At 31.4% G+C, this 14,963-nt stretch overlaps 1 protein-coding gene across 3 annotated transcripts in view; it reads right to left on the reverse strand.

Moving 5' to 3' along the window:
* VIRMA (vir like m6A methyltransferase associated) overlaps window positions 1-14,963 on the reverse strand; it is an 88,738-nt gene that overhangs the window by 6,496 nt on the left and 67,279 nt on the right. For all 3 annotated transcript variants that reach the window (XM_023496392.2, XM_023496391.2, XM_012541722.3), the window contains exons 16-23: window positions 13,964-14,181; window positions 8,261-8,393; window positions 5,744-5,896; window positions 5,110-5,270; window positions 3,995-4,091; window positions 2,220-2,386; window positions 1,272-1,603; window positions 551-694 (exon numbers count right to left, since the gene is read on the reverse strand). In XM_023496392.2, coding sequence (XP_023352160.1) covers window positions 551-694; window positions 1,272-1,603; window positions 2,220-2,386; window positions 3,995-4,091; window positions 5,110-5,270; window positions 5,744-5,896; window positions 8,261-8,393; window positions 13,964-14,181 — 1,405 coding nt within the window. The remainder of the gene's footprint in view (window positions 1-550; window positions 695-1,271; window positions 1,604-2,219; window positions 2,387-3,994; window positions 4,092-5,109; window positions 5,271-5,743; window positions 5,897-8,260; window positions 8,394-13,963; window positions 14,182-14,963) is intronic.

Raw genomic sequence — 14,963 nt, forward strand, 5'->3', positions numbered from 1 at the left:
TGGTCCACCTTTACAAATAATATTAAGTACTTTCATTTATAAATGAGGCACTTTAAGTAGAAACAAAATTGCACAGAATTACTGTTTTTTATTATTTCAGTCACAAAAGATGATTAGACATTATTTGCTGAAAAGTATTCTTCTAAAATGACTACCATTATTGTATCAAACCTTGAATCTCTTTGGTATTTGTTTTGTATACTCCTGCATGTGTACTTGTCTCTCCCATTAAAATGTAAGATCCTTAAGGACTGTTTCTTCTTTGTATTCCTAGTTACTACAACAATAACTAAAATATAGTAAGCACTCTCTTAAGAGTTGCTAACAAATTTTTTTAAGCCAGATGAGAACCAATGTTTAGTCCTCTCTGAGTTGTCAATATACTTTAGGAAACTTCTGGATATCACTAATTATGTTACTTAAAAATATAGAAAATCATATTCACATTTACTGTCTCAATAGGGTACCTGTTTTTCATATTCCCACCTGGAAAGAGGCAAACATCATTCCATGTTATCACTGATATTTGCTGAAAAAAAATACAACCCACCTGCAGAACTGAGTGGCCGAAGGGGTGGAAGAGGCCCCCTGCTAAAATTGCTCTGCCCTCCTCTACTTTCATTATAGGTTCCTCGTGGTGTACTCTGCGCACTCCAGCTAGAACCTCGTGTTCCCTCACGACGACTATAATTTCCTAAACAAAACATAAAATGTCTTTTTTAATTTCATCCTTTATTAAGTCCTAGATTGAAGGAATATTACTAACAGCTTACTGAAAAACTGGAATACAGAAGTAACGAGAAACAACTTCCAATAAGAATGACAAAGTTATAGCAATCCATATATATACTTAGCAGGTAGATTATTAAGTATGTAACATGTATATATATTGAGGGTATATATTTCAATACATCAAAAACACTTTTTGAAAAAATCCTAAAAGGGCTGCTTTTTGATGAGTGTAAATTGGTAAACTAGAAATAATCTCAAACAAATTTCTTTGGTAATTCAAATAAATAAATCCAATGTCCAAAAATCAAAATAATGGTCATAAATGTTCCTGAAAATTTTAGACATTAAGGGAAAAAAACATGAGAAACATTTCCTTGAATAAATCAAACTATGTCTTAACGTCCTCCCCACCCCTACACATACATCTACTTTAAAAGTTTCTTTCAGAAAGTCATTGAAACAATACTAATTAATAGTAATATAATTTTTCTAAAATAAAAGTTCAACTTATCTATGACTCCAAAAATAAACCAAATTACCTTTTGAAGCAGGTGGAGTGAAGAACCGATTCTGACTATGAAAAGCACCTCGTCCTCCTCGGTTCCCTGAAAATCCACCACGAGAAGAAATCTTCTGTGATACTTTGGGTGGCCTTTTTGGTGGTGGTAACCCATCTTGTGGGACCACTTCTTTGCTTTCAGCTGCAACAAAATCATCCACGTGCATAGATGGTGGCCTACTGGTGTTCTGTTTCCTCTGACGAAAGATATCATGGGGTCTGATGCCCTGTCCAAATCCTCCCCGGCCTCTTCCTCTGGGAGGTGGCACAATGTGTGCTCTCTTGGCAGGTTCAATGTATTCAGATTTTCCACTAATTAAAATTTAAAAATACTTAAGTTAAAACTAAAAAAACATTAAGGAACTTCATTTTTTATCTATTACCGGAGAAAACAAACTAAAACTAACTCAGCACTGAAAACTTTGATAGGAAAATCTTTCAATTTTTCCCCAACTTCATTCAAAAGACCATTTCCCTTCAAACCAAAAATAGTTCCTTTCCCTTAAAAGAAACAATACAACTTTTATGGAGAACAGCATGGGACAGTAATGTACCATGTACTATAAAATGGAGGGGTAAAGAGCTCTCTGACATGCTATTTACAAGTAAAAAAAAAAAATCTGCTTAATGATCCAATTAATTTCCCTTTTCTTCAAACAGGAAAAGGCAATTAATAACCAAGACACTCAAGTTTTCTTATAACCTATAATCAAAAAAACAGCAATGGCCCAATTCTCTGTATCCAAGTCTCTTCAGTTCACAGATATAAGCTAAGTGATCTTTACAAGTGAATTGAGGAAGAAGACTCCCAGAAAAAACAACTTACATTTCAACCATGGATTTGTATACTTTACCATATCACATTCTTGAATGTTCCTCAACTATATGCAATTGTTTTAAGAAAACTATAAAGTAACAAAGCTTTTACCTCGATGTTATAAAAGTCTCATGTTTGTGCTTGCCAAGTTTAAATCCTTTTGTAGTCTTTGTTCTCCCAGGAGATGATGGTTCTGACAAAAAGGAACGCTCTAATTCGGCTTGCAAATCAAAGTCACTATAACATTTTTCAGACAGCTCAATTAGATCAACTTTTACCTGCAATCATAAAAGGATAATTCACAACAGTGCCATATTCTAGGTGCAGACATTTAGATATAATTTTGGCAAAAAGTTTACTGACATGTAAAATAAAACAACCAACATTCAAATTTAAGTATAGGACTTAAAGGGTCATTCTGCTTTTTTAAAAAGGATACATAACAGCCTGTTATCAACAAAGGAGATAATCCTTTATAACCGAGTTTCTGACAAAGTGCCCTCCTTCCTCTCTTCTCACCAAAAAACATCAAGCTAAGAATAAAATCTCACAATCCTATTAGAAACAATGTAGAATGTCTACACTCCAATATAGACTAAGGAAGATAGCATGTGAAATGTCATCAATAGACCTTATGTTGTCTGTATTATATACATATGTATTTGCATACCATGGTATTCCAAGAAGTTCTAGGAGTTCAATTTAACAGAAATTGGAGCTAAACAAACATAATTCTTTTAAATTGACCCAGTCAACTTATTTAACTTTTAAATTTATTTAATTTAAACTTTACCACCTTCACAGACCAAAATGAATCAAATCTAATGGCTCATTTTAAGGGAAGTACAATCTCATAAGCTAAACTATCTAGAAAAAGTGTTTATATTAAAAGAAACTTTGGAGTACTTTCCCAAATCACCATGTCTTAAAATAATCTATTTTACATGTTAAAAAGCTAACACAAATGACGTTACAAATCATATTACAATTGTGAATAGAAGAGAATATCTTTTTTATCACAAATTAATTATTTGGTAAAAGATTTCTCATATGATTGCAGAATATGGTAAATAATTTATAGATGTCCCTACAATAATAAAGTACAATTTGTTTTTCAAGATCATACTCAATATCTCACCACTGCTGTGTTTATAGCCATGCTCCAATATTTATTAACATAGAAACAAACTGGTTAGAAATTATTTTCCTTCAGAAATCATCATGGAGAACAAATTTAATATGAATTCAATATATATAACTACATATTTAAAATTTGTCAGTGGACGCATGCTTCCCTCCAAATACAACATATTATGCTACAAAATCAATCTCTTTACCAAACAAATCCTTTTTTTTTTTTTAAAAGGACTTAGTTCCATAATACCACACACACACACACACACACACACACACCACACACATACAACAAGATCAAACCGATGACTGTCATGAGGATTTCCTTCCATTACTCTTATCAAGTGCAATAATTCATAGAAAAACAGAACACCATACCATACATTTCCTTCCATTATTCTATCAAGTGCAATAATTCATAGGAAAACAGAGCACTATACATACATAGCCTACAGCAAAAACTATAATGAGTACAATACAGTAAGGATGCAAGAATATAATTCTGTCTTGTTAGGACTGCTTCTCAAAGACTCATACCACTGATATGAAAGAAATAAAATGAAGTAAATGTGAAAAATAGAGAAATCTAAATATAGAACAAAAGGAAAAATGACACAAAAAATAAACGACATTAATAATCGGATAGAATTCTGGCACAAAGTAAAATCTATATTAAAAATTAAAGAAACCATCATCAACTACAACTATAAAAATAACTCTTCAGATGTATATGAAAAAAAAAATCACTTTACCAAATCTAAATCTGTTTCAATCTCTTCAGCCTGGAATGGAGAGAACCACATGGATTTCAGCTGGTCATCCATGACATCAGCTAGCACATATGCAGTCCTACAACAAAAGTTAGCATAACAAATACATTGGTGATAAGCATACTTCAAAATACTTAAGAAATCATCTTCCCAATCTTCTATAAAATATAATTCAGATTATATGAGGTATTAGTAATTTTAGTGTTACAGCTTTAAAACGGCTATTTCAGAAAATGCATCTTTAGCAAAGATTAAACATGATTTAAAGTAATATATGTATTAATTCTTCAGTGTTATATAAATTTGGTTCTCTCCAGAACCAGCTACACCCAGAACACTGGGAAATGAGTAGGACCACAACATAACATTTCCATTCTTTCTGTTATTGTTTGCTTGCATTTTTGTTTTTTTCTTCTCAGGTTATTTTTACCTTCTTTCTAAATACACTCTTTCCTGTGCAACAAGATAACTGTATAAATATGTATACACATATTGTATTTAACATATACTTTAACATGTTTAATATGTATGGGACTACCTGCCATCTAGGGGAGGAGGTGAGGAGCAGGAGGGGAAAAGTTGGAACAAAAGATTTTGCAAGGGTCAATGTTGAAAAATTACCCATGCATATGTTTTGTATATAAAAAGCTATAATAAAAAATAAAATTAAAAAAAAATTTTTGGTTCTCTCACTAAAATAGGGTTAGCGGTATATTTTCAAGAAAAAAAATTTACCACAAATATTCAAATAATAGCATTCATTTAGTTCAATATCCTGTGGCTCAAATAATCACACAGTAGTCAATGACTCAGCATAAGATGAAGAGCCTAGGATGAGCTCAACTCCCAAATCTTTTTTTTTTTTTTTTTAATGAAACAAACTAGTGCCCTCACTAGTTTGAAGAATAGGAGCTACTTCCCTTTTGTGTTTGTATCTTCAGCCCTAAGCACACTACTTATCACTTTACAGACACTAAAAAATGATTGCTGACCGACTATGTCAATTACTAAGGGAATTATATTTTATTTTGCTAAAACTAGTTAGATAACATTAAATATGGCCACTGATTCTAGAGAACAACAAAAATTTGTTTTACCTATTATTAAAGAGATTTTGAAGAGATTCTGGAGCTGAAAGTACTGGTTCCACATCTTGATCACTAAGTGGTAAAGGATCACCTGCAGATTCCAGCATTTGTCTAAGACCAACTATGTTGTCCTGCAAAGAATCCAGGTTGTCATCCTCTTTAGAATGTTCCTAGGTTTAAGATATAAAAAGAAAAAAAAAACTTGAATCATAAAGCACAAGTTTAAAAATAAATAACATTTATTATGCCCACACAATTTTCTTGAAAAAATGTGAGCCATTAAATAAAATTTCTGACATCAATATTTTACAAAGCAAAAAGCAAAAAATTTCTAATTAAAAATAATACAAAGTAAAACAATGTAAGACTATTTCCAATAATTTCCTTTATAAAAACTGTATAGCAGGGGGTATTACCCTGCAATCAAAAGAGCAGGCTACATTTAAATTTTTTTTCAGGAAATTAAGAAATCTTTCAAAAATTTCTAATTTCAGGATGATTTTGAAAGAAAATACCCACTCTAGGGATCACTACTTAAAATACTAACAATGAAAACATAGTAAAAAGTAAACAGGAAGAAAATATGGTTTAATTAAAGGGATGTTTTTTGCCTCCTTTTCTTTTCTTTTTTTTTTTAAATTACCAAAATATGCTTCTCCAGTTGAAGAAGCAAACTTTCTGGACTTTCTTCTTTGCTCTGTAAAAGTTGTTTTAATTCTGCAGCATTAAGACTCAATGTTCTTGATGAATGAGATCCATCTATTTCCATGAGACCACTGTCATCTCCACAACATCCCTGTAAACATTACAGAAATTAAACTAAAATAATAAATAAAAGGAGCAGGTGGCATTAATCTGAGTTTCAATCTCAAAGAAGCAATATGACTTTGCCTACTAATCTTCAATTATGTCTTAAATGATGTCTCAAATGTTTTGCCTCAAAAATACAATGCCTTCTCACAACATAACTGTTATACAATAGTTGATAAAACTATACCTGCCATTAGAAAGAGCTAACAATTTTTAATTATCTCTCAGAAGATAGTCAAGCACACAAATGAAGAGGAATCAATCCATAAAAGAGTATATCCCATCAGAAGTAATGTTTTTTGCTTTAGAGGATGTACTTACAACTCATTACTCTTTAATTTGAAAAATAAAAGTGAACAACTTTGAAAACATCCTAAACTTTCTTTTAAATCTGAAGATATACATTACATAATCTGGAAATTAAATGGTTAAGTATATTTGCACAAGACCAAAAATTAATCCATTTGTAGATTGCCAAGTCTCTTGACTTCTCCTCCTGCTATCTGTATGATTTAGATCAACTCCAAAATATTAATAGTTTTATCAGAGGATGGGATATATCTAAATATAACTAGCTCAATTATAATCTACTAATCACTAAGTTTTTAGTGGATAGAGTAGTAAGAAAATATTAATTAACCAAGTAAACAAAAGTAAAAGCCAATCTGGTTATCCCGTAGTAACTATGTTTCACAAAAACAGTTGTGAGGAATATGATGAAAATTTTTAGATGTGAGATTATATGAAGATTTCATTTATTCAAAGTATCCTTCCTCCATCATTATCATAAATAACAGATCATGGGTAAAAATTAAATGCCTTTTTAAATGATGATAATTTATCCTTTGGGTCACAGTTAAAAATTTGGTTTCTGAAAAATCTATATTAAGTTTCACACCTTTTCAAGACCTTTCCACATGGAAATCTAACATTTCTTAAAAATCCAATTTAGGATGCAAAGGTATAAATTTTTAACCGCTAATGTTATATTAAAAATAAAAATATTTTTAAAAAATGAAATGTGAAATTCAGATGAACTCAAATGTGAGACTGTCTCATACTTAAGGAAAATAATGATTTTTACTTTAACACAACAAAATACCCTTAGGAATTCAAGTGACTCGTTCCAAGATAATCTCTCTAGGTACTGTCCTAAGACAACTTTTTGGCACCAAAGTATTTCAAAACCTCATAACTATTCAATTAAGCAATGATATATAACATGTAAATCTCTAAAATTAAAAAAGAAAAAGGTAAAAAACATTTTTTAAATAAAACTCAAAGGAAAATATATCTTATTCTCAATAAACATACATAACTTAAAACTAAAATTAACATAAAAACCAAAGCTTTTTATTAAAGTTGACCAAAATGTTTATGAACATTTTATTTTCCTAAGTTACTGGCCAATAACATTTTAATGAACAAATTATCTTCAGCCACTGCAAACACCTAAAAATCTTATAGCAGAGACTCAAATTCAGGGTACAACTAAACAATGTTCTTAGATTTGCCATAGAACCTTAGAAGTGAAAGGCATCACTCTGGAAGATAGTTCAATTTTTAATTCAAATCTTCAAATATATACATTCTAATTCTTTTAATGAGGTGTTTGTTCCTTGAGGAAAGGGATTGCTTCATCTGTCTTTGTAGTTGCCTAACCCAGAAAAGGCATTCTATAAATACTTATCAAATGAATGAATCTAAATATAATGTGCTATCAGTTAGTAGTATATCATCATCCATAATACTTGCTGAGCAAGACTTTCTGGGTAGTATTGATATGGTAAAAACAAAAATGAAATTTGAAGTAGAAGGAAATATTTTTTGAAATTATTTTGATCTCAAAGGTTGCATTCACACTAGTGCTTTAAAGAGACCAGCATGTATATTTTTGTCTATGTTTGGATGTGTGTGTGTGTGTATGTGTTTATAGCCATGCTTAATTTAGATATGGGGAAGGTGAAAAATAAGAAAAAGGGAAAAAGAGAATCAAGCAAAAATTGCATGTCAGAGAACAAAAGAAAACCTACCAGGAAGCAAAGAAAAAATAGACAATTCTGAATAAAATGTGTTTTTTTTAATAAGCTTTCTTGAAATGGAAATTTACTGTTTCATATTTTGAATTTTCTTATATTCTACTGTGCACATATCAATTTTTTTCTTTTCTATTTTGTATTAAAGTTTTAAATAAATACATTAAAAATTTAAGACAGCAGAAAGATGTTTTACAAATATGATAATATAAAAGAAATGCATGTTAAATTCTAAATAACTAAGGCTTTAAAAATTGTATCATATTACAGCACAAGTTAATAAATTCAAAAAAGGTTTAAATGTATTAACTCACCATTGTGTCAGAGTTGAGTATTTGTCTCATGAATTCCAAAAAAGAAGATGCAAGTTCTCCTGTATCCTTACTAAATGTACTAACAATGCGTTTCAATAATCGGTGCAAAGCATTACTGTGTTTTCTTAATGAACTATTGAGAGTGGGAGGAAAAAAAGTTAAAGATAGCACTATTAAATAAAAGTTATCAATCTTTACTAATGTGAAATGAAAAAAGGCCTCATAGCCTTTTATTATCTATCTCTTCCAACAAAGACCCCATAGAGATTTTCTTCCATAACATTCCCAACAGGAGGTCTGCTAACCTTTTCTTAGGCTTTTTCACAGGAAAAACTCATAGCCCCTTTCTCCCAGGAATGACCCACCCCACTTTTACTAGTGACCTTAGCAAATATATTCTTTTGAAGCTTCTAATCAAATCTAGTAGTTCTGTCTTCTAAAGCTAAACAGATTAATATTTCTTCCTTATAAAAGCCCTTGAAATGTTAAAACACAGATATTATATGCTCCTGAGCTTTTTCCCTACAAGAGAGAAACCACGCGGTTACTTGTCTGGGTACAAGGCCTTTCACCATCCAGGCTGAGCTACTCTGGACATTCTCTGATTTATCACTATCCTTCCTGAAATATAAACCCAGATCTTCACATATGATTTAATGAGACAGTACAATGAGACTTCAAGATTCTTCCTCCTGAAAGTCATGCCTCTATCAATGGGGCCAATGATTCTTTTAGCTTTCTTGTTTGAGCCACACTACTACTAAAAACATACTGAGTTGACAGTACATTAAAGCATTCATATTATTTAGATACGAGGGGCATTTACAACTTCTTAGATTTTTTTAATATTACTACAAGAAAAATTTAAAATTTGTATATAGGCAACTACAAGATGTATACATAGTTATTTCTAAAATCATAAGCATTTTTTGTCATTCTTTTGACAGTATTAATGGCTACATAAAAAAAAAAAAAAAAAAAGAGAGAAATGAATCCAGTTACAACTGAAAAATTAGTTAGGGCCTAAATCTATACGAATCTGGTTATGTCATGTAATTTCTCAGTGACCCCAAGGAACCCTCCAAGATTACATGTAACTGGAAAGGTACCAGTCTATACTGAAAACAAGTTTCTGCAGTAGGAGTGCACTAGACTAGTGAAGTCATAGATCCACAAATACAGATAGATCAATCTGAAATTTTAAAACATATCCATATATGTGTGTGTATAATCTCAAACATGTACACACACATTAACATACATGTATTTTGAAGTTATAACTGACACACAATCATATTAGCAGTCTTTTAATTAGAAAAACTTGAATTCCTGGACTGTACAAGTTAGCAACATTAACAAATGTTTGCCTTCAACACAACACTATTAGGATTACTAGCTAAAAAGAGGGTAATGTGTAATTCATTTAGAAATCTCATGACCAATCTAATGAAAAGATTGGAAAAGAAAGTAATATGTAATTCATTTAGAAATCTCATGACCAATCTAATGAAAAAAAAAAAAAAAAGACAAACACATAAAAAATGAATAGAATCATTTGCAAAATAACAAAAATGCTTAAGTGATACTAAAAGAAATGGTCCAAATTGAGTCAGATGGAATTTTAATATCAAGAACTAACCTTTAAATTTTATTATCTTAAAACTGTATTAAAAAGACAAGTGGCACCAGCTCTAGAGTCAGGAAGAGATAAGTTCAAATCCAGTCTCAGACACTTGACACTTACTAGCTGTGTGACCCTGAGCATGTCACTATTAATCCCAACTGCCTTGCCAAAACACAAAAACAAAAAACCCTACACTTAACTTACATTAGGGGCTGGCTGTATAAAGTTCATATAGTGCTTTCTCTATATATCATCTGACTTCAGTTTCACAACAGCCTTTTACAGATATGGACACTGAAGCTGAGAAGTGAGCTACTAAATTTCAGGAGCAGGTTCAAAACACTTGAAGATGAATATTTTGGAAAGAAAAAGATATTTGAGGAACAAGAAAAGATATGTACAAAACTTCCATGCATACTTTTCAGAATTTATACATTTCAAAACCAAAATTAAGAATAAGTATTTAATTCTGTAATTTTTCTCAACTCTAGTATGAAACATGACATTTCTCATGTCAGCCAACATTTAACCATCCATAGTTACAGAAGATTCAAATAATGATGATGAGTTAAAACTCCTTTAAAAAAAAAATCAATATTCATTTTAAACAGCTATTTTTCCATCTTCATTTTCAGATATTTTTTCATATATTAACTTTCATATTATGGCAATGTGATGAAATTCAACATTTATTCTTTAATGAAACATTTATTAAGGTTCTATATGCTGCGGCACTGTTTTATACTGGGGATATAATCAAGAATAAAAGATTCCCAGTACTGAAAGGCTTCCATTCTATTGGAGGAAACAACAAATACACATGTAAAGTCCCACTAGATAAGGTTTAATAGCTCTTCTGCCTTTTTTTGGCTACAATCCTTAAAAAGGCTATTTATAATAATAATAATATAATAATATAATAGATTATAAGTTTGAACTTCCTTTCCTCTCATTCATCGTTTAACTCTCGACAATCTGATTTCTGACCTCATCATTCCAACAAAACTGCTTTTTCCAAAATTATCAATCTTTTAAATACCGAATCAAATGACTTTTTCTTAGTCTTTATCATTCTTGACGTTAAGGTAGCTAGGTAATGTAGCCCCGAGCTTAAATGTAGAATGTGTGACCCTGGGCAAGTGACAACCTCTTTCTCAACTGTAAAATAGAGCACTTACTTCATGATTATGAGGGTCAAAATGATCCTTTTATAGCCATAAAAGTGCTAAGCACAATGCCTACCACTTAGCTTCATAAAGACTTGTTCCTTATCCCTTTTCTTTTCCTTTCCCCTTCTTGACTTCTGTGGCCTTTAATCACTCTTTTCACCCTGAAACTCCTTTCTTTCTAGGTTTTCAAGACACTGCTCCTTCTAAGTCTCCTTTGCTGGATCTTTGTCCAAGTCACACTCACTAATGATAGGAGTTCCCAAAACTCTATCCTGGGCCCTCTTCTCTTCTTCAATTGTCATCTCTATGCAAATGATTTTACAATGTACTCAGGGGGGCCCCAACTTCTCTTCCAAATTTCCAATCTCACATCTCCAACTGCCTGCTGGACATTTAAAATCAGATAGCTCATAAACATCTTTAATTCAACATATCCATTATTTTTCCCCTTAAACCCTACCCTATATAAAATACATAGCTGTGTACATGATATCTCTCCAACATGCTCTTCAAGAACAGGAACTAGTTGTTTTTTGCCCTTTAGCATTTAACAGTGTCAGGAATGTAGTAGATGTTTAATAAATGCTTGCTGACTGACAGAAAGTAAATAAAAAGATATTCAAATAGCTATAAAATAATTTCCAGAGAAATCATTATCATCTACTCACTAGAATCTGAGACTGTGGGGGAAAATCAAAAATCTTTTTTTTGTAGAAGGTGGCACTTGAGTTGGGAAGTGAAAGCGGCAAACAACCTACACAACTGTATAGAAGACATGGGAAATGGGATGTCATTTACAAGAAACAAGGAACGATTACTTTAGCTAGACCCTAGTGTGAAGAGTATGGAAAGTAATATTCATTCATTATGCCTATGAAGATAGGCTGAAGTCAGACTGTAAGGTGCTTTGAACACCCATCATGGGACTTTACTTTTTGGCAAAAGAAACCCTCTGGAGTCTTTTGTGCAAGAAAGTTAAAAAGGAGAAAGATTGTGTTTTATGAGCAGATAATGACCAAAATTCCAACAGCCCAAAAGAAAAGCAGAAGTAAGGTTTCAAAGTTCCAGAAGTCAACATCCATACCACATGTTGAAAAATAGATAAATGCCAGCATTCCGTTTTTAGCAATATTGAGCAAGGCTTAGAACAACGAAAAGGTAAACTCAAGTTCTCTTCCAAAATATATAGTAGTCCCTTCTGTAATTCTAGACTACAGTCTAGAATTGTGCCTCAGGTTAAGAAAGGCACTTTAATACTATATCTACTCATCCAACAACCGTGTTACTAATTCTGAGAAAATATGAGTAATTCTTTAAAATTTTAAACATTTTTCTTCTACCAAAAATAATGAAGAAACAGAAAGAAAAGCAATTTTAAAAAAGAAACAAGCTATACTCAGAAAATCCTGGTTTGTAGTTAGAGCATTACACCTGGCATCAGGAAGACCTGAGGTTCAAAATAAGGCTATGTGACCCTGAGCAAGTCACTTAACTCTGCCTAAGCTACTTATCTATAAAATAAGCTGGAAAAGGAAATGGAAAACCTCTCCAGTATTACTGTCAAGAACCCAAAAATGGGATCATAAGGAGTTGAACTGAACAAACATTTCTTATTACCATGGAAATTTTCACTCAACTTTAGTATTTTCAAGTACAAGAAAACAGTACTGACCAAAGATTAAATAAATATAATTTTTCTGAATTTCAAAACGTTTTCCTCTTGGAAATATCATTTGAAGATCAAATATTTAGAATTAAGAATTTTATATAAGATTTCTTAGAAAGACAATCTTAAGTTTGTTCTATATGGACTATGTACTTGAAAACAGTTAAGGGCACAAATAATTACATTTATATACAGGAAAAACTAGACATTCACAGGGTAAGAGTCTCTTAAATTAGAGAAACCTATAAATATTAGTTCCTCCTCTGGGTCTTGTTATTTTCTTCCTCCCTCCATTCCAGTTAACTCATCTGCAAGGTATATTAGAATTAGCTTCAGGAAGAGTAAAAAGAAAATTATTGCTCCTACAACTTTTCCTCTTCCACTTTCTTTCCACATCTAATCCTTGGATACTCACAAAAAATGTGCGTGTGTGTATGTGTGTGTGTGTGTGTGTGTACATGTACACACATACATATATATCCTCTTCCTAATCTATATCCCCAACATATAAAAGGAGCAGAGATTAAAACAGGGAAACACTGGACTGATAAAACTACACTAGTAATACAAAAATTACATTAAGATGCACTTACACTAAAAAAAAAAATCTAAAAGTTCATGGCCCTCCAAAATAGTTCCAACTTTTAAACTAGTTGGAATAAAATAATCAAATAAAAATAAAATCAATATTGTATAATAGTATCCAATCTTACATAATCTTTTCTCTTCCCTACTCACCTTTGTAGCAAGTAGCTATGCCCTCCCAAGTCAGTTCACCTAACTATCACTAAAAATCAGGGAAAACCTAGCACCATCATTCTGCTCAAGGAGATAAAGAGGAAAGGTATCATAATACAAACATTCAATTCAAAGTGTGATGCAAAACAACCAACAGGGTTTCCATCTTTTAGTTATGAATTATTAGCACCATTTTATTTAACTATAGAAACCCTCTTTGCTCAAGCCATAAAACTAATTTTTCCAACTTTATCAGAAATCTATCTTTTCTCATTTACCAATTTTTCACCTCCTTTGTTTTGCCTCTGTATTACTGTATTATCATGTATTTTAAAAACAAAGAACAATGCAACACTTCCAAAACATATGTATGTACTTTAAAATTACTGAATTGTTTTGAGTATCAAATTATTTTCCAAAAATTGCTTTTAAAAATTGTGAATATCTCAACTTTTTAATGAAAATTCCTGAATTAGAGCCTCAATTATTGAGATATAAAGTATTACCTTTTTAAGTGAAAGAATCCATAATCATGTTCTGCAAGAAACATCATAGTTCTGACACATGTCAGTAAGCAGTTGTAACTATTCTCAGAATTGGCTACTGTTTCCAGTAGACAGTCACAGATCAAGACCATCAATTCCTTGTTTGGTAAAGAATTGGACAACTGTTCCAGTTCTGAAAGTGATCCTTCTGAAGAACTTGGCAAAATAAGTGCTATGTCCTAAGGGAGAAATCAATGATAAGGAAAAAATGCTTAAGAAAAATACTTTTACTTTGTCTTTTAAATAATTTCACACATTGACTAACAATCCTAGTATAAATCTTTCATTAAAATTTTGTTTTTACTTTTCCAACTGAAGTACATACTCACCTGAATATAAATAAGCAAAAATCAAAGTTACTTTTACCATCTTTTAAATAAATGTTAACTATTTAAAAAATAACAAACCTTAATTATTAGCTATGGCTAAAGAATATAACTACTTTAAAAGAAAATTTTAACATTTTAAAAATCTATAACTCATTTAACAAAGATGTTTTCTTTATATTTGAGCTCTATTACAAAAATTAATCTCCTTTGCACATGGAATTTTTCAAATCTGCCAATTATAACAAATGTAATGATATATTAATATTATATTTTACATAGGCAATAAAAGGACTGAAAACAACATAGAGGAACAAGCAACTAAGAACTTTAACAAGCAAGATTATTTTCAATTCCCCAGTTCCAGGTCTTGAAGACTTTTTGCCTAGACAATTGCAATAGATTCCTATTGATCTCTCTGCATTCAGTGTCTTCCCTCCCTAACCCATCTTTCACAAAGATGCCACAGTATTATTTCAAAGGCACAGGTCTGACAGCGTAACTCCTTGCTCAATAAGTTCTAGCAGCCCACTGTCTTTTGCCTATAAGATTAAATATGATATCGCTATTTAGCATTTAAAACCCTTCACAATTTGACTCCATTGTACTGTTCCAAGTCTATTATATATTACTCT

Source organism: Sarcophilus harrisii, chromosome 1 (assembly GCF_902635505.1).
Source record: "Sarcophilus harrisii chromosome 1, mSarHar1.11, whole genome shotgun sequence".
NCBI classification, from domain to species: domain Eukaryota; kingdom Metazoa; phylum Chordata; class Mammalia; order Dasyuromorphia; family Dasyuridae; genus Sarcophilus; species Sarcophilus harrisii.